Source organism: Octodon degus, unplaced genomic scaffold (assembly GCF_000260255.1).
Source record: "Octodon degus isolate 3935 unplaced genomic scaffold, OctDeg1.0 scaffold00014, whole genome shotgun sequence".
NCBI classification, from domain to species: domain Eukaryota; kingdom Metazoa; phylum Chordata; class Mammalia; order Rodentia; family Octodontidae; genus Octodon; species Octodon degus.
This window is the reverse complement of record NW_004524590.1, coordinates 18,779,214-18,803,923: the sequence shown is the minus strand read 5'-3', so window position 1 is coordinate 18,803,923 and position 24,710 is coordinate 18,779,214. Positions and strand designations below refer to the sequence as shown.

The 24,710-nt window shown below is 40.6% G+C and overlaps 1 protein-coding gene across 5 annotated transcripts in view; it reads left to right on the top strand.

The window, feature by feature from the left end:
- Positions 1–24,710, top strand: part of Nckap5 (NCK associated protein 5) — a 959,001-nt gene that overhangs the window by 732,252 nt on the left and 202,039 nt on the right. For 4 of the 5 annotated variants that reach the window (XM_023709692.1, XM_023709697.1, XM_023709696.1 and 1 more), the window contains 3 exons: positions 196–264; positions 9,346–9,384; positions 17,011–17,130. In XM_023709692.1, coding sequence (XP_023565460.1) covers positions 196–264; positions 9,346–9,384; positions 17,011–17,130 — 228 coding nt within the window. The remainder of the gene's footprint in view (positions 1–195; positions 265–9,345; positions 9,385–17,010; positions 17,131–24,710) is intronic. The other variant, XM_023709695.1, reaches the window with a different exon arrangement.

The window sequence follows — 24,710 nt, the reverse complement described above, 5'->3', positions numbered from 1 at the left end:
TTTTGTGAGCAATTTGGTAAGACAGAAGTCATCCCCGAGATATTTATAATAGTACTTAAAACAGACTTGTCAAAGGTACTTCTAAAAGATTATTTTGGATCCTGAGGAGATATATTTAGTAACTGTATTGAGTAAGTTGTCACATAACACAACATTTTATTGATTTATTTGTCTTATTTTTGTATCTTACTGCAGGCAGAGAATTCAGCATTGGCTTTGGAAAATGAAAATCAAAGAGAGCAGTATGAGAGATGTCTTGACGAGGTAAGGTGAATGCAAAGGACTATAATAGGAAGCCAGACTGGTTAAAATTATTTTAATCAGATCTGAGCACATGAATATTATCAGCCTCCACAGAACATTAGCATTTTCTTCTTCAAGTGAGAGCTCCGATCCTGTGACATTGAGAAGGAAGCTTGGAGTGCGTGTCTGTCTGTCGCTTTCTTCCTGTCAACCCTCTCTCCCGTCTAGTCTTCCCTGATTCCTTATACAGGCACCAGTAAATTTCCTTTTGGCTTTTGCTTTACGTTGATTTCTTCCATCCAGTAGGTGATCCCTGGCTGTGAATGAGAACAGCCATGTTGGATTAGGGTATATTGTAACTGCAACTGGACATCATTGCAGAGAAAGCAAATCTGTGAGAGAGTGGGTGGGCATGATGACCACTGTTGGCAGCCCAGTTGGGCAAACTCAGGAGACTGAGCATGAGTGCGAGAGGGGAAAGGAAGTGGGCAAGAAAACTGGAGTGAAATGGAAGAAGACAGGGCCACATGCATGAGTAACCTCAGTAAGTGTCATCTGGTGATGGTAGAAAGATGAGCACAAAGATGGTGAGCACTGGAGAGATTCTAGGAAGTCAGGGGGAGATCCAGGGGTGCCAACCCCCCCCCTTTTTTCTTGGCCATTCCACTCACACTGCCACACGTCCTGCCAGTGAGTCACGCTCTGTCTTCCTGCCAGGACTGGCCCTTCGCCTCCCCGAGCATGTCTCCTCTGGGCTTTGTCACGGTCAGAGCTATTATTTCAATGTGGTAACTTCTTCAGACATCCACTCCACACACTAAAATGTATTCTAGAAGATGCAGTTTGAGATTTGTTGGGGCCAGGGAGATAGCTCAGTGGAATAAGCACTTATTTGTCATCTTGTGGCTGATAGAGATTTTTGAGAAAAACAAGAAAAAACTGTGTTTAACTTTGTTTCTGATATTTTATCAATAGAACTACCAACTTATCCTCAGTCTTTTCCTGCAAGTAATAATTAGAATATCCTTCTCTAACAAATTCCTCTTGATATTTCTCTACCTTTCTAGCTCCCTTTTATCCCACATGCTGTCCCATAAATTGGTGGGTTGGACCCTTAAGAATATAGGCTCAAATCCAGCTAAGACACTGTATTGCCTCTGTATACCTTTTTCTTTCTTTTCTTTTCTTTTCTTTTCTTTTCTTTTCTTTTCTTTTCTTTCTTTCTTTCTTTCTTTCTTTCTTTCTTTCTGACTTTTTGAGACAAAAAGTCAGCCTTGCCTTCAGATTAGGCTGGTCTTGAGCTCACTTTTCAGCCTAAGCTGGTCTTCAACTTGCAAAGATTCTCCTGCCTCAGCCTCCTAAGTGCTAGAATTATAGGCATGCACCACCAGGCCCAGCCATGTACCACTTCGATCCCTTCAGACTGAAGTCAGCTCTGTTCCCTAAGTACTGGTCATGCTTGAGGTTTTCTTATGCCAGTAGCTCTTAAAATATAATCACAACCCTACTTTTTTAGCCTCCCTCTCAAAGACCTTGTGACGGATACAGAATCTCTGACCCACCCCAGATACCCAGAGTCAGAGAGAGGGGTGACCCAGAAATTCCACATATCAGCAAGCTCTGAAGCTGGTATTGGTGCTTATTGAGCCTGTAGTCCCATCCTATAACACAAACCACTTGGGATCCATTTCTTACTAGTGGTGGGAAAATGCCCTGAATAGTTTAATATTCAGTATTTTAATTATTTAATATTTTCTAGCCATATGCATTGACTACAGTGGCAAAATAGAGTTGGTGATCTTCTACCTTTCCAAGACTTTAAAATGAACAGAATAATCTTTACACTGTCCATAATTAAAAGAATCACAGAGAGTTAATTGACATAAAGGGGACATAAAGCCTTAGTAAACTCAGAAGCCCTCTCCCCGGCCTCCAGGTTCTCAGTCCAAAAAAGTTTAGGGCGAGAAACACAGATTAGATCCAAGGCAATGGATGAATATATTGACTGACTGACTGACTGACTGACTGACAGAGACAGGCTCGCACAATATAATTCAGGTTGCTGTTAAAATCAGTAAACCCAGGGTGGCCTGGAGCACCCAGTAATCCTTCTGCCTCAGCCTCTCAAGTGCTGACATTCCAGATGTGTATCACTGTGCCCAGCAATTCGGGAGGGTTTCATGTACTGATCATCACAATTTCCCTTTAATCGCCAGCATAGACATTTCCATTGAGACTGTACCTACATTCAGAATTCCACAGAAATGTCTTGTTTGTCACGATGCGCACAGTTATGCCCTCCCTTCCTACGTAGCGGCTCACGCCATTCCCCTGGAGAATCTACACAATGTTTCTATGTGCTCACTGTACCTGCACTGAGCAAGTTTTGACAGTCTCTGTCAGCCAAAGCTTCTTGCCACCCACAGAATCACTCCATATACTCTCCACCAGCGGCAGAATTTTGAGAAGAAAAGTTCCTTGGTTCATAATCACAACAATTAAAAGTTGCCAAGCAGTGTTTTGGGAGAAAAAAAAAAAAAAAAAAAAAAAAGCCCCTCTGAGCAGTGTGCATGTTTTGTATTCGTGCGCCCTGGCCCTGATTACACATGCCAGTTGTTCTGTAACTAATTGCATGAAGCAGACAATCCATTTCCATGCATTGTAGGAGAACGCTATCAAAGGGGTCATTCAACGCAGTAATAATGCCAACTGGAAATTCTTTTCAAGGCTTTTTATCCTAATTAGACAAACTAACAAGGTAAGGCCTCGTGTAAGTTATCTCCTGCTAGTAGGCTCCATAAAACACACTCAGGTGGATAACATGCAAATCTAAAATGCTCCTCAATCCCTACTGGACTGATGGTTATTTTCTGGGGGAAATAGAGAACACACTGAGCGTTTGGGAAAAACACCTGGATGTTTGAAATTCCTTGTTCATTTTCTACTGAAAGAGTGTGTTATCCAGCAGTAAGTAAGGCCAGGTGAATAGATACATCCAACCACACATGCCTGGCTTGGTAAGATTGTGAGTACACACACACACACACACACACACACACACACGCATGCACACACACATATCTGTGCACATGCGCACTTCCCCATCACCTTCACTGCTCCTGTCTCCTGGTGGGTCCTTGTTTGCTGCTACAAGGACAACACCATGGGTTACTCTCATTGTTTTATTCCCTTGAGAATTTGGAGGCTTTCATATCTGAATCCAGTTTTTCACTCTAGCTGTTTGACAGGCAGTTTACTGGAGAGCAGTGAATTACTGTTTATTCACAGCATTGCCTTGGCCACAGTTCCTTTCCACCAACTATTCCTGTGTAGAGAGATATAATGGCACATATAAAATAAGTAAATACCACCTCCTCGAGCCAGCACATTGCCTTTAGATGGAGTCCGTGGTGTGCTGTAAACTTTTACTGGGTGTCAGCCTCTCACAGGCACTGGGCGCTCATTGGTACTCTCGGACTCCTACAAGTGAGAAGGACGGATAGTCACAGAGGGCGAATGTGAGAAAAACTTGCCTAGGAGCTTTTAAAATGCTGCTGGTGAGATCCGGCCCTAGAGACTCTGTTGTGATTCAGCTCTGGGGGGGGATCCTGGGCATTTGAATTTTTTAAAACACTCCAGAGTATTGCAGTACTCACCAAGGTGAAGCAATACTCCAGTGAGGCCCTCTGAGTGCCTGGCTGCAGGGAGCATTTTTTACAAAGTGTGCAAAGGAGGGTGATAATGTGGAGACAGACTCAGATATAGCAACAGAGAAGGACACAGCCACATGGAAGGCTTTCATCACTTATGAGTTAATACTAATGACCAACCAAAATATAGGCCTCAGCCAGTGTTTCCTAAAGTGTATTTCCAGGACCCTTGTCCATCAGACAGATGTGCAGTGACTGATCAAGTTCACATTCGGAGACTCTTCTTAGTACTTAGAGAGGCAGTGTCCACAGACATCGCAGATGAACAGATTTCTGTACACAGAAGCGGACACGCTGCCCTTGCCTTCAGATCAACAGAGTGGGGTGAGGCCTAGGAGCCAGCAAGCATGCTGCCATTGCGCTCCTCTCCAGCACCTGCACTTTCAAGCCCAGGGGTCTGGAAAAGGAAAGCACTGAATGCAGGTTAGAGACAGAAGCAAAAAAGCACCACCATTTCTCTTAGGCCCAGGCTGAAGACAAATAATTTATTAAGATCAGTCCTTACGTCTCTCTGGCCCATATGCCATGTACTTTACTGGACTGTGGAGTGTTCTCAGGCTGTTCCCCACCTCAAGATCCTGTGCAGTCTTTAAAATTGCTACCTCTACTGATACATTTGGGGAAAGTCTCCCTCTGGCCTTCTCATGCCCCTCACCCCTACATCATCAACAGATGAGCTTCTCCTCCTTGTGTGCGCTCGACTCTGACCACCTGGGAGCGGCACCTCCGTTCTTGCCATTACTTCTTCCTGATCCAGCCTGATTTGGGGCCCACACTAGGTATTCGGTTCATATTTGTTAAATGACTTTAAATGAATGAATGAAGCCCAGCAGCAGGAAATTAATTTCCAAATTAGTTTCCCTGAAATCCCACATACATATTTAGAGTAATTTCTCCAGTTATCTCCTCAGAGATGAGCAGTCATTTATTATGCCCAACCCCAAAGATAATCAAAAGGCTAAATCAGCTGGAATGAAAATCGTAGGCCCACAGAAAACTAGTTTAAATTAGATTGTGTGGGCTTTGGATTAGGAAGACTTGATTTTAAACATGGCCACAGTCTTCTTCATCCTGTGGCATTTGGGGACTCGTGTTTATGAGTTAATAAACTCATTCTTTGAGCTTATTATTTATTTAATTTTACCTTATAGGATTTATATGTGTACATATGCAGTCCTTTACAATTAAGGCCTCCTACTTTTGAGCCATTCTTTCCTCACTGCCTACCTGGAAAGGCATTATGCCCCACCCCTGCTTCACACTTAGTATTTATATCAGGTCCAGCCTCTGGTGGTTTCTCTCCTTATACCTGTCACCTCATCCGTTTGTCACAACTTGAGAGACGGACTGTTCCCATCTTTCACGCATGAGGAAAGTCAGGTTGCTTCTCCAGTCTCATGAATGTCAGTCTTTGAGTTCAAGTCTGTCTTGTGATTCTGTCCCAGTAGTCTTTCAGTTTTCCTCTAGCTACCTCAGTATAATAAACCAAACTCAGAATCATAATTCCTCCAAATCAACTTTTGAAAACATGGTTTCGGGAGCAGATTTTTAAGTTTTCTTGCTAAAAACATGTGCTTTGCATGTTGAAAGAGTACGTCAGGACAAAACAAGCAGACAGGAAGAAAGCATGAGGCCTTTTAGGGTTCTCACACCCACCATGACATCCCAAGGCATCCTACCCAGCATCCTCTTTCCTCGACCCTCCAGCCTCCACACTCCACAGACTCTGGCTGTCTTCTCAATGTGGTACAAATGGCTTGTTGCTGAGTGTTCTCCTTAGTGTGACTCCTTATTCTGCTTCAGGGACATTTTGCAATCTAGTAGCAGACCATTCAGCAGCCCCAACTTCTGCACTTTCTGCCATCGCCTTTCATTGAAGTTCTTGAGGAGACCCCAGCCCTGAAAGCCTAAGCAGGAAGCCCTGAGTAAGTCCTGGATCAGCAGGAGATCAAGCAAGTGTCAGAGGAGCTGGCTTATCTGGCAGAATCCTTACTGTTTACTGAGAAGGCAGCAGGCTATTAGTAGGTGTCCTCCTGGGTGACTTGTCTCACCTGCATCCGAGCTCCACCTCCTAGGGGCAACGTAGAGGCCTGCGGAGAACTGGGGGATGTTGTAACACAAGCCAGAGGCTTAAGGGCTAGCATCTTTGCTCTGTGTGTGTCTCAGATCCCTCTGGCACAACCCAGCTGCTATTTTTCCTTTCTTTGGATAGAAAGCTGGCAGGGAACACTGAAAGTTATTTGTTCTCATTAACGGGCCCTGCTGGTGAGCGGGAATGCAACTATTTGCAATCCACATGCTTAGAGCTTATTGCTCGAACATTATGGGCAGGGCCCATCCCAGGTATCATATTGTGAGTCTAGTAGAGGTTGTAGGCACAAACTCCAAACAACTGTTTGGGTGAAGAATTTGGGCAGCTTGGCTATTAAAAGAAGTAACAAAACCTAGGAAACTGTCTTTAGCAAAGGTATGGAGTAAAGCATTTATATAGTCTGCCTGCTCTTCAACATAGAAGCTGTGACTCCTACTGGGCAAGATAACCCCATGTCAGCAGGTAAAGAAATAATGTATTGGTGTATCTTTGTTCAATTTTCAGGTAGAGCAAACAATTGTCCAAAGTACATGCCCGAAGGAACTATGTCAGATATAGAGTCTGCAGGCCTATAGGGCAAGCGCTTGGATTGCAAAGATATAACACATTTCCTCCTGTGGGCTGTTACAGTTAGGATATTACTCTATGTCTCCTATTAAATCATGGATAGAGCTATTTTATGTGACCACTGTTACACAGAATGGCTTAAGTGAGCTACCAGTTTGGAGGAAGAAAAGAAAATATTGATATTAGGCAGTTTTATGAGAGCATAAATCAAGTCCAAAGTTTGAGATAAAAAAGTAAATTATTTATGGTATGAATTAACTTTGGTGCATTTTTCCTGATTTAACCTGCATGGATACTTCAATTCTTCTGTTTTATTAGCCAGCAATAAATTAGATGATGTATTGTTTGACTTTAAATTCTCTGCTACTTATGAATTGGAATTAGATGCTTAAAAAAGTTTGTGTAGGTTGAATCACTTTTTATCATTGTGATCAATAAAAATAAAGAATTAAAAGAAAAATAAAGTACCATTTAATGGAGGAGCATTTATTGTTATATATAATAGCTTTATATATGCTTCTTGAACTTTAACTTCATTGAAAAAATACCTAAGAATTTTTTTTTCCTCCAAAACTGTAGTTAGCTTTAGGGAATGGCCTTTCTTTTTTACTTAGAATGTTTCTGATAGGGAAAAATTTCCCTCTTAACTAATGATGGATAATCTAATTCTAGTCGTTTACTGCTCATGGTGTGAATGCCTTCTAAGCAAAAGTTGATGACAGCCTGTGTTTTAATTTTGTGTGAAACTTATTGGGAGCCAACTGTTGTCAAGGACGTGCTATTTTGTCAATATTGAGCCAAGAAACAATTAAGCCCATGAAAACATTCTTGCTGTAATCTGTTCCACTATACTAAACAGAGAAATAAGCACAAATAATTTCACATCACTAAAAATAAATTGTTCACAAAAACAAAACGAAGATGTGAGTCCCCCAATTTTGGATTGAATGTGAGAAATATCATAGTGCTATCATGTGTATCATATTATGTTATAATCCTGTGATTAAAATAACTAGACTTCAAAACCAAATATGACCAAATCCCAGTCACTCTCCTTGGAAAATAGATTGGTAGAAAATTTATATTTCATAAGTGAACAAAGAAAGTGCAAGAACTACTTTATGTCACATATTTAAAGATTCTGTCTCAATCTAAGTGAAGAACATGACTTAAGCTACCAACCTCAGTTTTCATGAGCAGCAACCATTAGGTACATGGTTTCAGGTTAGGATGAAGTTTAAGTTTATCTCTTTCTGCTTTTATATTTATAAATGTATGGCATATCCAATTAACGAGCTTAAGTCATTCCACAATGCTGGGAAAGATGACCAAGTTAGTGTTTCTCCAGAAAAGATGGCCGTGGCCATGTTCTGCACCTGATGTGAAGTTCTTGGATGGAAACAAAATTTTGCTGAATAGTTCTGTTTATGAACTGAATTATTTTCAAACAGAATTATTTTCAAACATTATATATATATATAGTGGAAATATACATAGACATGAACAGTAGGTATGTGGAGTTATGTGGAGAAAAGGCCAGGTGTCATTATTTCCAGCGATACATTATTGGGATTGGTGGCCTTTAATTTGAACAACATCCTATGCCTTCTCCTAATCCAGTCCCTGCACAGCAATGGAATAGTAAATTCAGTGTAGATTAATCAAGATTCACATCCTTTGGTTGAGGAAGAGCCCAGATTTCCCTTAGCCCTAAGTTGTCTAGTGCTTGAAGAAAACTAGAGTGCTGTGAAGACATTAAAAAGGAATTAATTTTGGTTGTATACTGGGGGGAAATCTCATTAGCTTGTTGATATTTTTCTCCAGCCATAAAAGTTCACAGATATATAGTAAAGCACAGTGTCATCATCAAAATCAGGCTTGTCCTATTCTCCTGCCCTAGCATCCAGCTTTTTACTTCTGTTAGCAAGGTGGCTGTTGAGGCTCCAGCCATCACTTTCATGACCCATACAAGAAAAGGAAGTGGGTGGCAAGCAACACTCTTCTTCTTAGAGACTTCTTGAGCCAGTCCAAGAAAGTCCACTTGTATCTTATTAGCTAGAACTTTGCTTCACGAAGACAAGTAACTACATGAGAAACGACAAAACAGACTTGGTTGCCGTCTGCCAAAAAATATTGGGTTACTGCGAAAGAAGGGAAAAGTGCATGTTGCAGTAAACAGCTGCCAGGATGTTCTGCAGGTGGCAGCTGCAGAGGATGGCATAAAGCAAACAGAGGAGAGAAGCAAGGAAAACAGGAACTTGCGTTGTCCTTGGTCTCGACCATTCTGCTTTGCTGCAAGTGATTTTAAACAGTGAAATAGCCATGAAGAAATAGGAAGGAGAGGCAAAGGGCATTGTAAATCAGCCCCTTATAGAACCTGTGTACAGATAATTAGGACTGTGTTTTGCACCGTATCATTTTTTAGCCTTCTTGGAGTACTTTACATATGAAAGGATATCATTTTTCCTAGTATGGAAACACAAATGTCAAGGTATGAATGATCTTTCCAGCTGAACCCTCTTAATTAGCAACAAGGACACCTTTGGAAATAACGAAGTATTACCTACAAGGATAGGCTTATTACGAAAAGACTGAGGTTTTCTTGAAGTAGAGACAAGAACGGAATGAGGCACTAATAAGCCACAGAAAGCTTTGTGAAATTTATTGGTAAATTAGAGTTTATACGTATAAAGCCTTATATAAATAGCAACTCTCTTTCCTTGTTTTTTAAAGGTAGCCAATCAAGTTGTTCAAGCTCTCCTCACTCAAAAGGTAGGTCACCTTTTACCTTATTCCTTTCAAAGTACTTACGTGGATGGATGACGACTCACATTGTCGAACTCCAAAATTATGATTGATAGATGCAATACTTTCTCATTTACTCACTTAGGCTAAAACTGTGTGTGTTTTATTTGGTGTATGGGGTAGCAACAATGAATGTCCAATAGAATTGTAAAATTTAGACCCTGGGTAAAGTAATAGAAAGCCTTTAAAAATGAAAGCTCTCCATATACCCAAATGAGTAAGAGACCCGTCATTTTTATTTAGTGAACAAGGACTTTAAAATGTTGGCGGATTCTTCTGATGCATATGAAATGAGAGTCCTTTTGGGGACAGTGTTAAAGAGAGCCTAAAATTCAGCAGGAGAGCTTATAGATTAAGCAAGGGATTACATCTCTCTGAGTGTTAATTTCTCTCTCTGAAATTAAGTAAGAATAATAGTTCCCAGACCACAACATTGCTGTGGTTCTATAAAAGGGGACACAGACAGCATTTCCAGGAGTCAGTTTATGATAATATCAAATAAGTGGTGGATGTTATGTATGAAATTTCTGCTTCTCCTTTTTTTGCCGTCCCCCTATCCTGTCTCCATGTGATGTAAGACCATGTTTTAGGACAGAGTGGGTAAACACATATTGGTTGCATTTGGCTAGTTTGGTGGATTTATTGAATGTATCCTATCATTTATTTTTAAAAAATACCTCTCAGGATGAACTGTAGGCCCATAAGATTGTATTCCTCCTCATTTCTCTTTCTGTAAAGTGGAGACTCCCCCCACCCCAAAGGAAATCTCAGATCACGGAGCATGTTCAGGAGGCTGTAACTAACAAGAGCAAATTTTGCACCATCTTGAATTTTTTATTTGAAAAGAATTTTATCAGTGCTTGACTGCTTCTCATGGAAATACTTGAAATTATTTTAATATATGCTGTACAGATATCGTTGTAACATTTTTGCTAGACTTCTTTCCTATTATGTCTGTCAAAATGTCATGTCTCTTTCTACAAATAATTTTAGCTGCTGCAGGTTTTATGCTAACAATGCATAAATAAAGAGATTTAGGTACACTTATGTAGAGTTAAACTGAGGTTCCATTGTAATAGAGAGGTGAAACAGTGGTGGCTTAAGTGCTGTAAGATGTCATAGCATTCTCAGTAGAAACTCACAGGCAGTCTGTACAAGGCGGATGTGGTAGCGCTGAGTCTGTAGGGTCCCTGGCTTTTCCAGTGAGCTGCTCTTCCTCAGTCATCTTACCCAAGTTCTAACAGTCAGGAGAAAAGAAAACAAAACAACAGCAACAACAGGAACAATAACCAAAGAAAGCTAAAGAAATCAAGGAGAGCCAAGAGCATATTCTAGCTGCCTTTTAAGGAGGACGACCAGGTCCTTACAAGTGACTGCTTCAAGATTGCTTAGCCACACCCATGGAAGCTGGTGAAGACGTCTTCCCTCTAAATATGAGCCCAGCTGAAAACTGTTTGTCATAGTACAGTAAAATAAGTGGAAATAAAGTGTTATTGAGTAATCACAACTTCTACCATAACACATTTGAATGCCTTTTCTCTTCCAAAGGCTTTAATTTCTCAAATATTTTCTTCCCATTAGAAACTCTGCTTATTTTGTTATAAAACTAAGCAAGGAAGAGAGCTAACAATAGCTCTATGCGCAACTGATGAAATGTTAATTGCTTGTCTCTTTAATTCTGCCTTGGGAGAGTGGCAGAGAAGTCATCTGGTACCCTGAAAAGGAAAACAGTACGTCAGGTCAGCCCAAAGAAAATAGCCACCCTACCCCGAGTAATAGCTAGGAAACAGGTAAATCTACTTTGGTACAGTTAAGACAGACGTGCTACCACAAGACAGTGCACCCCAAGGGTACGAGAAGGCAGGAAAGGATGCTGCCAGCATCAGAGCCTAACCAAGTTCCACCAAAAGTGTGTGTCTTCTAGTGTATAGGGACTGGAAAACTGTTACAAAAAAAAAACACAAAACTTTTATTTTTAATTGAGAGCCCAATATGGAAAATAAAACAGACCCAAATGCAGGTGAGAAAACTAATTATAAAGAGAGGGACAATCACAATCAGCACAGAGTAAAAACTAAAATTTTAGATGATTTATCCAATCATATATAAACAGTTCTTGACGTGACAGCATAGACAAACTCTTCGGCTTTAAAATGTATCATTTCTCATGGCACGGAGGTGATCTGCCATGCCGTTAGCTCTTCAGGAGGCAGCACGACGGCATTTTCATGGCGTGTTATGGACTGGCCCATGCCGGCTCCTGGAGTAAGAACCTAGCCATGCCAATGGAAAAAAGAAAACAACTTTGTTTCCAGGCAGTGGTCATTTCCTATTATGCGAATATATATTGTCCTGCTCAAGAAATTTAATTTATGGTCAAGGCTTCTGGATTTAATTAAAAGATTTAACTGTGCTCCTTTCAATCAGTAGCACGAAAGTGACAATGTAAAAGCCAGCTCGCTTTCATTTCAATCTCTAAGTCATAGGCTCACCTCTACAAATATCAGTAAAATCAATAATTCAGACAAAACTCATATTTTTGTGTGATACACTTCGTCATCATTAAATCCATTATCTTGTGAAAATGTCACTTTCCTAGTGTCTTCAGTGCTTTTGCCTTTAACACCCAACTTGGAATAAAAGCATTTTTCCTGCTGTTAATTTTCCTCCAAGTCAACATGGTCAGCCTTGTCTGCATTCTAGTACAGTAACCACAGATTAATATGGCTTTTTTTTCCTTCACCAAGAAGGAACGAGCTGATACAGGATAGAATCCAGCAGTACAATCATTCAGATAAAAACACAACAATTTTGTAGTTTGAAAGAATTCCAAACTCCTACATATCTCCTTTGTAGGAGAGGCAGCCAGGCCATCTGAGTCCACTTCTACACCAATGGTCTGGGTAGAATCTGGTTCTTGAAGGGGCTCCGTTTATACTTGCTGGCCATTGATAAGCAGTCACTCCCCACGCCTGAGCACTTAAAATGCACTCAGTCATTTTATTCCTGTTTAAGCCCTGTAAGATAGAAACAAGAAAATAATTTTCCAAGTTTTCTTCTTGCTAGGAAGAGGCAGAGTCCACACATGCTTTTGCCTCATTCTCCACTCTTCCTCTGCAGCCTGGCTCCATCACTTACAGATTTTCTCTACTGCAGATCTGTGCAGCAGACAGGGATTCAATGGAAATCAAAGGGATTGAAACCCAACAGTTAGTTATGCTTGCAGATGTAAAAGAAAGAGTGAGACAGCCAACGGACTTTTTCAAACATTCAGAAACCTTGCTGGCCCTCTCTAGCAGGAGCATTCAGGCTCTGATATGTTTGCAAGAAAACTGTAGCTGTGGAGTCAAGGTTTCTTGACATTGACCTTACTTGGGACCCTAGATTTCCTAAGGCTAAGAACCTTTATAATATATAATCTTGAGACTGTCAGTAGTTTTTGTAAGGGTTCAATTCAGTGTAATCTCAGAAACTGTTCAGCCACTGTTCAGATGGCAAATGGTTTAAAATCTGAAGACCTTCAGGGTACAGATTGCAGGATCCAGTCTGCTGCAGGACTCGCTGCTTCCTGAAGCAGTCAGAGGTGTCTCCATGTTTGCCTTTTTGACATCTGATGATGAAGCCTTTGGTTAGACTAAGAAGGGACTAGTCTTTCCACCAAATGGTGTTTTTCTTTTTCTTTCTTTTTTTAATCTTTTATTTATGTGTTTGGTACAGAGTCTCGCTATGCAGCTTGGACCTGTAGTGATCCTCTTGTCCCAGCCTTCCTAGTGCTGGGATTATAGGCATGCAACACCATGCCTGGTTTCAGTGGCTGGCTTGGCACAGAGCCAGCACAGCATGTGATATGAGCCAGACCCAGGTCCTTGCACCTTCCAGGAAGTCTCAGCATCCTTTATAGATAGGGACAATCCATTTAAAACCTGCTGAGATATGACTACAAGAGGCTGGAGAGTGTGGCAGCCATCAAGTTTCAGGGCACAAGACGACACTGGACCCATTAACTATGAAGCAGGTGAAATATTTGATATCTTGAGAAAGACCACATGTTGCCTCAGTTTACAAGTGAGGAAGCTGAGTTCTCTTTAAAGAAAAATTCACTTCATCAAGGTTATGTGGGTAGAAAGAAGAGAACACAGGCCCTCTATGTCTACTCTGCTATATTCCCATGAGAGACACTGCCTCTGAATTAAGTACACTCTTATCATATTTTCAGATGGTAAAATGAGATTTAAATAGTTTTCAATGGGACTTCAGTAATAATGTCAGCATATGTGCTGCTTTGAACCAGTCATCATCGTCTTAAATTGACTTTGGTCTTAGAACTGATCACTGGTTTTGCTTTTCTCAAGTATAAAATAACTTATATAGCAGTAGGCCCAGAATCCTCTTCAGCCCATGAGCAATTTATGTGGATTCCAATATATGTCACCTCTGGGGAGACTGTGATTTGAGATGAGAAAGGTGGATGGGGGCCCTTTACGCCAGAACATCACCTTGCTCCATATACTTTCCATAGTGATACATTAGTTTCTGTTTCCAGTTTCATAGTGACTTGTACAGTGCAAGGATAATGGATCTGGCTGTTTTTCTAAAGCTAAATCCCATCGTACTTTCTTGAAAGTGGTCAAATCTTTAACATTATTTCCCCATGGAAAAATTAAACATTACTTTCCCTTCTTCTAGCAGAAGACACAGCCATGTATTTTCAGTTAGGTCCATTTCTTGAGGCCCAAGGCATAGTTAGGGAGTCAGAGAAAAAAAAATGGTTATGAGAGAGGATGGATGATGCAGCCTGTGCCTCAAGCCATGACCTCAGACTGTGGCCTCTAAACGAGAAAATAATTTCATGTCTACAGCTTTCATGGGGAGGCTATTCTAGGTCTGGTCCCTGCATCCTGCAGTCAGGGTAGTTGTTCTGATACCCAGCCCAAGTGTTTCAGCTGTCCCTTTATGCTGGTGGGTTCCTACTGAGAGCACAGAGGAAGCAAAGACAGCCAGCTGTCACCTCTCTCCAGGCATCATACCAGCAGGCAGAGTTGTTCTTCTCTCTGAGTCCACTCTAATTATATTTGTGCACACGTGGGCACATATGGGATGGAAAATATCAGGCTTCAGTGACTGTCCACCGCTTGACTGAACATAGTAGATCATTAAAAACAGTATAGGCAGTTCTGGCTACAAGTTTTCAGATCAGCTGGCTAAGTCCGTGGTGATAAACTGATAGCTCTCAGAATGGACCTGTAATAGCCCAATCATGAGCTTCGACCACACCTAATAATATTAATCATGGAATTTTTTCCATTTTGTTTTATTATTTTAGACATGTGAAGAACTCTCAAGTTTACTTGGTTTTGCTCCTTAAAATTGTGAGTGATATTAATTTCAGGTCCCGCTTTCCTTATAAACCCAGCCCTGGATGTGTCTATTCCCATGTCTTTTACCTGCAGATGAGAATGATTGTGTTTTCCCAACCAACAGATACTACTATCTACCTCACAGTCAAGTTTTATTAATTACTTAATTAGTAGTAGTAAAAACAATTAGTGTTTGGGAACAGAGAGTGTTATTGACATACTAAGAGCAAAAATTAGCATAAGTAAGAGATTGAATTTTAAAGCAAACTTACCCTTTTAATTTGTGCAAGGAGTAGACCCTAGAATGGCCTTTGCCAGAAGGGTAAGAACAAATGTACACTCCTGCTTCCATCCCTGTGGGGCTTGGTCCCAGGAGCCTCACTTGAAACGTGACATTCCTTGACTCTGCCCTACACTGCAGGCCACAAATCAATGGAGAACATCCTATGCATATGCATCTCCCATGTAACTAAAATGAGTAAGGAAGGTACAGACTTGCAGTGAGCAACACTGTAGCTTGTGTCTTTGCACCCTTTAAATAGAATGACTTTTACCTGCAGGATATAATGGTACATACTCACCAAAACCCTAGCAGCTAGACCTTGGTAGCTTCGCAGGCACTTGATACAACATTATGGCACAAACCCACTTGCCTCTGTGACTACTAGCTAGGTCCATGGTATCATTGCTATTCATGCTCTCCTTAGCTTAAAAGCCTTAACTGAAGCCTACAGCTGCCCCATGTCAGCTTATAGACTTCATAAAAGTGTTGAGAAATTGTAACTTTTCAGGGTGACAGTTGCTACAGCATACAATTTGTCTTCATCATCCTTTCTAGCAAAACAACTGCAAATTTATGTGAAGCTCCTCCTCTGTGGGGTACAGTACCAGGTGATGGAATGAAAAGAATGTAAAGTTATGTGCTTTTGTGGTTGATTATGTTAAGCTCTTCTTGTACCAGTCTTTGGAAGGATGTGATATCTTGTTGAAAATTAAGTCTAAGGGAGAAATAATGAAATCCATACCAAGTAAGCAATGCTAAACAGTGTAGAGGAGGCATTGAGGATCCGTGGAGTTGCAGAAAGGAGCATTCTTCTTGGAGGATGCCAGTGAAGGTGGCAGAGAGAGAATAAAGTGTGAATTAGGCTTCAGCCCTTTGATAAAATGTGGTCTGTAAGAAGGCAGGGGGAAGAAGGGACAATGGTGGTGGCAGAGGAGAGAGGCCAGCAGAAATGCAGAGCTTTTACAAGCAACAAGCAGACCTTAGTTCCCTGTACTGTGACAGCAGAATTATATTTTTAGGACATTGGTAAATAGTCAAAGACAAAATGTTGAAATGTACTAGAGTCAGTTTCAGAAGAGCCTTTAGTTGAGGTCTTACTCCAGGTCTTACTGGAGCAAAGGGGATGACGACTTCACATATCACACACACACCTTTGTTGTAAGTGATATGGAAAGGCGGTAACTTGGACTTCAGGAAACCAGCTCTGGAGAAAGGTCTGTCCTGTGGCCAAATCATTCAAAAGAGCTGCTCCAGGCCTCAAGAATCAGTCTCAGTGCCACAAAACAAACATAAACTCTGCTTCAAAGTGCTGCTGATTTGAGAAGCTGTACTTTTTCCCTGGCATGGAGACCAAAACACCTCAGAAGATACAGAAATCCACTGGCTCAAAGGACGAGTGAATTAGAATTGGCCTTTTAAAACCCTTCAGTTCATTTACCTCTTTCTTACTAAATGCATCACTGACTCTATTAGCCATAGTGCCGAGAATCTCAACTCGTTTCCACAAATGAAATCGAAAGACTCCATCAAAAGTGATCGTTTCTTTAGTTCATCAAATCTCTATTCATTGCAAAAGCATTGTTGTCCTTGTGGCTCATACTTTATGATTGCTTTTATGAAGACAGTGAAAAAGCAAAATATATAGGTAGAAACTTAAATTGACTTTACATCACTAAGATTTACTGTCTTCAAGAATAGCATGCTACATTAATGCATTTCTGATTTCAAGGTTCTTTTTAAAAAAAATTGGTCTTCCCTGCACATAATAATTCCATCAGACAATGGTCTGTGGAAGAAAATGTTTGTGATTTATTTCTGGGGACTTTGAAAAATAAAAATGCTATTTTTACTAATGTGTCTGAAATATATATAAAATATCGTTATAAGAAGCAGGGATGTCCTTTAGTTATAGATGTTTTTTTTTTTTTTTTCCTTTTAATGTGTTTGCTGTAGGATCTAAGGGAGGAATGTGTAAAGCTGAAAATAAGAGTGTTTGATTTGGAACAACAGAACCGAACACTAAGCATCCTATTCCAACAGCGAGTCAGACCGACTTCTGATCTGCTCCTCCAGGTATGTGTTTACGGTGAGAACAATCTCTGCCAATAAAAATGCCATTGACAAGAAATAACTTAAACATTGCCGACACCTCTAAAAACAAAGCATATGGTATCAAAATCCTAATTCTGTCCCATCTCAAGAGATGTCATTAAAATGGAATGTCTCGTAAATTCTTCACCTTTTTAAAGTTACATACAGGTAAAGTAATGCTAACAAAGAATACTCGGGTAAAAGGACAATCAGAGGGTGTTCTTCAACAGAATAAGTGGAAAGCAGAAGTGGAGTCAGGAAATAATTGTTTTGGGCACCAGTATTAGTAACTGCGAATTCCACGATAATTAACCAAGGGTTCTATATAATACCGAAACATTTTTTTTTTTTTTTTACCTCAGATTCTGTAGAATCTGAAATGCACCCAAAGTGTGTGCTTCTGTCATGTCTGTCTCTATGGAGAGTTCGTGGACTCTGGTAGTGTTTCTATGGATCCTCTTTGTCTAGCATGCTCTCGCTGTGCTCCTTTTTCACTTGCCTCCATAACATGGAAAGCTGTGGAAAGCCAAGCCATCAGCATCATTTTGAAGCTGTCCCTGACAAAGCACTAGCCACGCCAGGGAAGCCCAGAAATTGGCAGAGGGAGCTGCAGGGCTGACCTTTCCTGTTTCCCATCTTTTTGATCCCATTAATGTGCACATTTGCTCATACAAGATCCCAAGAGCTTTGCTCAGAGCTTTCAGGGCTAAGCTGTCAAAGGGTGCGTTGAGGTTTTAGGGGGCAGGATCAGCATACAAAGGGTAACCCACAGCTGCTTGGTTTAATTGGCTGACAGGAAGGTCCTCTGGCCTCTGATCACCTAGACCTTACTGTCCAGCCCTAGAACACAAGCTATATAAGACTGAGTTTTTATTTTCAAATTTTTCATTAAATTAAAACTAACTCCTTAAATCCAACTAGCCACGTTAGGAATATTCAGAAGCTTCATGTGGCCAGCAGTTACTGTACTGAACAGTACAAAAGCAGAATATGTCCATCATCATAGAAAGCTCTACTGGACAGTATTTTTCCAAATGGCTGAGACTGTGTCGCTAATGTACACTCTGAATTTTAGCATAAACTTCTTAGGACTCCTCAGAGATATAATGGGAAATTGCAATTCATTCCAGAGAAAGAAAGATGTTTGGTAAAACTGAGCATCAAAATGTAATTTGCCCCCCAAATTAAAATAAAACAGCTCTCTGAATTACAAACTAGATCTCATCTCTTAAATTAATTTCCTCTCTGCTTTATCTGTTGGCGTATAATTCATAATTTATAACTCAAAACTTGTGGTAGGGGAAAGAAGGAAGTCATTTATCTCTATTCTGTTTCCTGGCCCCAAACACAATAAATGTTTGTCATAGGGGATCTTGGTTTCTAAAAAGTCTTGTTTCTTGTGCAATCTCATAATCAAGATCCAATATTAAAATTACTTTTAACAGCTGTTGCATGTTTATGAGTTTTTTCTGTTTTTCCTGCTTTAACTTGAGGCTTTTCTGGAACAATGTTTGAGGAGCTGCAGTCCCTGTTTATGAATCATGATAATTTATTTGCATAGCAAACACATGTGCTGTAGATATTTAAGCTTTTTCATATTTCTTAAATCCATGTCCAAGAAACGGGGTATGTGTATGCTAGCAAAAGAGCTCAGAATTTATCATTGCATATTTTCAGTCAACAGACTTTACCTTCAACTCAGAATAATTTTTGCTAGAATTAGCCATCCTACTTTAAATAGTATTTATCAAAGACAGGTTGTTAATAGTTCTGTGAAAGAGAATGGATTGAAAGTTGCAGCCTGCCCACTAGTACTTTAGAGCTCACCTCACGGCAGGGAAGTTGCAGGGTTTTCACTTGATTTCTTAATTATGCTGGATATAAATTTTCATTTTCAGGTGGCTCCTTTGGTTTAATTGAGACAGAAAGATATGCCATGGAGCTAAAAGAAAACCATTCGGAGCTTGCTTCACAGCTATGGATTTCAATACTTATTTGTTGAATGGAATAATGAGAAAATGCTAAGTGTAGTATTCTAGAAGTGGGAGCGTTATTTTGTTGGTTTGCATAAACCTAGGAGACCTTGGAGCTCTTTGTGCCACCTGCTCAAATTTTCCTGTCTTACCCCGTCTCTGGAGCATGCAGCCGCCATGCAGGCTCTGCCCCCGCAGTGGTGGAAGTCCACAGACACAAATTCGCCATTCTGCCCATCAGCCCAGATATTATGGGCGCTGTGGCTGCTGCCCATGGACTTCTTTTTCAGCACTGGAGATTTCTGTGGATTTCTTTATGTTGTACAAAACTGGAATAGTGGTGATCTTCTGAGTACTGGCCAATGATTCTGTATAATCTAAAGTTTCCCCCTGAAGAGGGATATAGAACTATTTTTTAATTCATTGTAATTTTGGTAGGTAAATTGTAAATAGCATACAAAAACTGAATGATAAGTAACAGTCAACTTTCTACCTCAAAATAAGAAACAAGAGGTTATATAGATGTCACTTCATAAAGCTATGAATTGGAGAAACAAAAGGATATCTCTAGAGATTAGCTGATAGAGTGTAGTCATTTATAAAGAGAGTCAAGTGAGCTGGAATACTGGGACACACCCATAGCTCCAGCCCCTGGGAGGCTGAAGCAAAAGGATCTCTGAACCCAGGAGTTCGGAACCAGACTAGGCTTGCTAAGGAGATCTCATGTCAAAAGCAAGAACAAAGGGAGCCAGATCCTTGATGGGGGATGAGAATGCTGCTCAACCTGAAAATTCAGATCTTGAGATTGGCTATAAACCTTTTTTTTTTTTTGGTGGCGGGGGATGTGGTACCAGGGATCAAACTCAAGACCTTGTATTTGCCTGGCAAGCACTTATTCCACTGAGCTACCTCCCTGGCCCTAAACCTTTCTATTGATTCTAGTTTCTAAAATGGTATCTCTAGAAGAATGGGTGTTCATAAATCAGATCAAGGACTTTCCTCTAAAATTAGCAATTTGATCTAAGTTCTAAAAAAATCCAGAAACGTATAGCAATTAAAATCCTAAAGCAGCATTCATACAGGGACTGGAGTCTTTAACCAATCTTATCCAAACCTACATCACCCGTAGAAACAATGCTTACCATTTCCACTCATTGATCATACTGTACAACACCTTCAACTTCATAAATGTTGACAACCAGAAAAGGCCTCAAAGGGTACTTACTTGTTCTACCAATTGGGTTCAGTGCTTAGTGGGGATGACACATGTTTGTAACTCAGTTTGTTTATGTGAGGAATGCATAAAATGGTAAGCCTGTGATTTTAAAAATTAATAATGCCAATGTAGACATACTATAGAAATCAATAAACTATATGCAAAATGAAAATTGTTGCTCTAAAAGTGTTTCTAAAGCTTGTATAAGTGCAAGTAGCTTTAAAAAATGCCATTGAATTAAGTATAGGTCTGTAACAGTGAGAAGAGTGTAAGAGCCTGTCGACTGTATTAAATGTGGAGAAATTCTGCATGCAAACTGTCCCTTTAATGGTTTTAATGGAAAACTCCAGTAATAAGATCTCAAGGGGAAAAGGCACCCTTGACCCTCACAGAAACCTTGCTGGACACGTGCCTAGTACTGACTGTGTGACAGATGCTGCCCTACAACACTTCCTGCATTTCCAATTTGATGTGTCACAGCCATATGAAACAAGACCAACCACTGCACTCATTTTACAAATAGGGACACAGACTAAGTCACACATTCAGTACTGGCACAGGGTATGAATAAAATCTGAGTCTAGCGGCGCTGCATCTGTTCTCCTCCCCACTCCCCCAGTCCCACTCAGTGCTCCTTATGCACGGAGCATGATCTGCAGAGTGACCATTGTTTGGCTAATGGCTCTGACATTTTGATGAACTGTGATCAACTTGGATCCAAGCCTCCTGCAGTGCAGTCGCTATCTGCACTTCCATCCCTCCAAAAGGTTCTTGGTTTATGACATAGAAGATCTTACCCTTTCCTGTGTTCTGCCATTGTCTTTTTTGCCTTTGGACACCGGTGTATGCTACTATCTTAATTGTTATTCTCATATTTTCAAACTGTAACAGTTGTTTCCCTTCTGGTCTGACATTTCAAAGGGTCCTACTGCCCATGTGCATGGGCCAAGATGGAAGGAAAATGTTGTAGTGTGATTATGCACATGTACGGTAGGATGTGTGACAACTTAGAGCCAAGATGCAAATACGTGCCATCACATCTTACTGTACTGATGTGGTGTTTTGTGCTAGTGATTTGTTTTATATTATATCAAATGAAAAGGGAAGGCATAAATCACTGCAAATTTCTGAATTCTACTTGTTTCTGCATTTTCTACTTCTTTTTCTAAATCTTTATTTTCAGAATGTAAATGTATTCATCAGTGTGAGTTGGCGGGATATTAAACACTCACTTCTCCACAATTACTACATTTGCTCTCTGAGATCCAACACACTCCTGTCACTGCTTAGGGTTCTCCAAGGTCACGGAGGTCCTCACTGAACTTTTCTTTTGCTGGTGGTCTTGTTAGGCCTGGGATCCCTACCACACATATATACAGTCCATTGTCCTGTGTGGCATTAGGGAATCCTAGCCTCTCATGTCAGTGAAAGCCATCCAGTGCAACCAGAGTAACTTGCTAACTTTTCATTTCAACTCAATGGGAACTCCTTTGTGGACGAGATCCATGCTGAACGTTGCTTTCCGCCTCCCACAGATGTTGTCACTGTTCATAATGCATCATCAGCCTGTACTTGTTGATGGCTTAAAACTCCATTATGTACTTTTCCTGCAATTTAATTTTGAGGGAGGAAATTCTAGCCCCAATAAGATTTTAATTTCCTTGGTGAAAATTCATGCTTTTCCTGCCCATTTAAGTGTAATTTTGTGTCAGTCCCTTGCATGCAAATTCCTAATTCATATATCTTAAATTATTTTATTCTGATAAGCATGGATTTCCAAGCATTTATACTGTGCCTTCTTGGTGGTTGCCTATGTGCAGTGGACACCACACAAGCTTCCTGGAATTGGACATATAAGTGGACAGTCAAAGCAGAGACACCTTTTCCAAAATGTTTGCTCATTCAGAAAAATTAGAAAATGTTAGCTGTGTTATACACTTTTCAACGAATATACTTCACCTTTTAAAGGATATATACATATATAGAGTTGCCTATTAAGTGTTTTCAAATGTACTGCTATAAAGTTGGCATAAGATGAATAGAAGCAGCAGTCATTAAGAGAGCAGTATGCTAACAATGAAAGTGTAAGAGAGGGTAGGAGAGTGAAAGGTATGGTAAGGTGGTTCTGTGGTTCTTGAGCTTGTGCAATGGAAACTTCTGATTTTTATCCACCAGGGCCTCTCTTGAGTTATAACCTAAGGAGTCAGGAAAAGAGGCAAGAAAATGCACACAAATGTAGGGCATCTGACTGGCTTCCTACACTTCTGCAATATAAATTTGTTTTCTAATTTCTGAAATTGATCAGCTCTGCCCCTTGGCTATTCCTGTACCTGCTATGGAGGTGCCAGCAGCTCTGCCCTGCAAACCTGATATCTAATTTAGAAAGACCCTCAGGACATCAGGAGCAGCATCAAGATGCTGTGGGGATGGTGAATAAGCAGGACCCAGATGGTAGAATCTCCACCAGCAGTGAATCTGCCATCCTGTGTCATCGCAGCACTTGGTGGCTTTGCTATGGGTATCGGTCAGGTCTGAAAACATATGGAGCGCATGCAGCAGGACTTCCGTCAAGCCACTAAGCACTAGCAATAATAGGTACTTGTCAGAAGAATAAGAAATGGCCCCTTGGAGAGCTAAGGAACATTTTGAAAGATCACATGATTCCTGCAGGGCCAGACTTTCCATGGTGAGTTATCATACACATGTTAATTTGGGGTCAAGTAAGAACAGCACAGAAAATGAAAAAGAATTTTCAGAGTCATGACAAGAGGTAAACTTTTAATTTACATGTTATATCCAAGGACCTCTATAGACTCACTTCCCTCTCTATGGCTTTACTTTTCTTTTTTTCCCAACACAAATTCTTTGCTGTACCGAAGCAGAAATGCTTGTACTCCACAGAGCATGACGCAGATTTTCTTTCTTTCAGCTGCTCCACTTTGTATGTTGTATCAGTCAGCTTTCATATTGCTGGGACTCTTACTTAACACCCACAATGTAGAGGAGAAGCTAAGTTCAGCTCATGTCCTCTGGGGGCTTCAGTCTGTGGCCCACAGGCTCCAAGGCAGGAACATCGTGATGTGTCAGAACAGAGCTCCTTGCTTCATGACTTCCAGAAAGCAGAAAAATGGGGAAATCCCCAAAAAGGAAGAGGCAAGGATCCAAATTTAAGTCCAAGTTTCTGAGTCCATAACCCTCATACACCCAGAAGCATGCTCTGCCAATCCCCTGGGAAGTCCCTAAGCCGATCAAGTTGACACAACCAGCTTTAATTGTCCTATTCTACCCTATATCAACTTGATGTCCAAATGTATCTCTTTAAATGATATCCAATCCCTAAAACACCATAAGGTTATCATTCCATCTACCATGGTACAACTAACCAGCATGGAACTAAAAATGTAATGAGCCCTTCTCTGAAGTCTCAACAATTCCTGCATTCTTCAAAAGTCCAGGTTAATTTTTTTTCTAAGACTCTAGACAAACTCTTAGCTATGAGCCACTATTTATTTTTTTAAAAAGCAAAACTGAGTTATACAATAGCACAGAGTGAACATTCCCATTCTAAAAGGGAAGAATGGGGGTAAGAAAATAAATCAGATAAAAATAAAGCCAAAATGGAGCAGAGTAAACATTAGGTCCTGTAGTTCCACATTTGGCATGTGCTCGGATGTGCATTCCAGAAAGCTTAGGTGGCTCAGGTGGCTCGTTGGTAGGAACCCACATCATCTCTCTCTCTCAGGCTCAACTCCACTCCGGAGCTATTGCTTCTCTTGGTAGACATACCACATTTTTGGCCGCTTCAGACTTCCTGGCATGTTCACTGCCCCTTTGGCTTCATTTTCCCAACTTCCCACACTGCCCTCTTGCCCTTTCAGGGCCTCCTTACTCCATTACCAGACCTTCCTGTCAAATCTGAGTGGAATCCCCCATAGTCTTTCAACTCTTATATTTTGCCTTCTAGTAAAATCAGTGGTACATGGATAGCACCAGGGTCCACTGCCCTTCTGAGCAGTATCTGGCCCCCTTTAGAATGTCGTTAGTGGTTTCTGAGTTCCTAGATAGCTGAGGAGAGTGAATTTTGAGGAAGTAAATTTGTAGGAGGCCCTTCTTGTGCAGATAATCGAGGGAATCTCTTTTCAAGAGAAAAATTTATAGTTTGTACCCTTGAGCCTGTGATATGCAGTCTTGCTTGATCTCTGATACGCCTTTAAGGTTTCTGTTTACCCCTGTAAAAAGTATTCTTTTTTAAATAGTGCAAATATCTTTAGCAGCAAAACCTCCTTTGGACTAACTTCATACATAGTTCCTTATGGGCCAAAATTTAAGTTTTGAACTTGTCTGCTCTGCTTTTCACCCTTAGTTCTCAATAT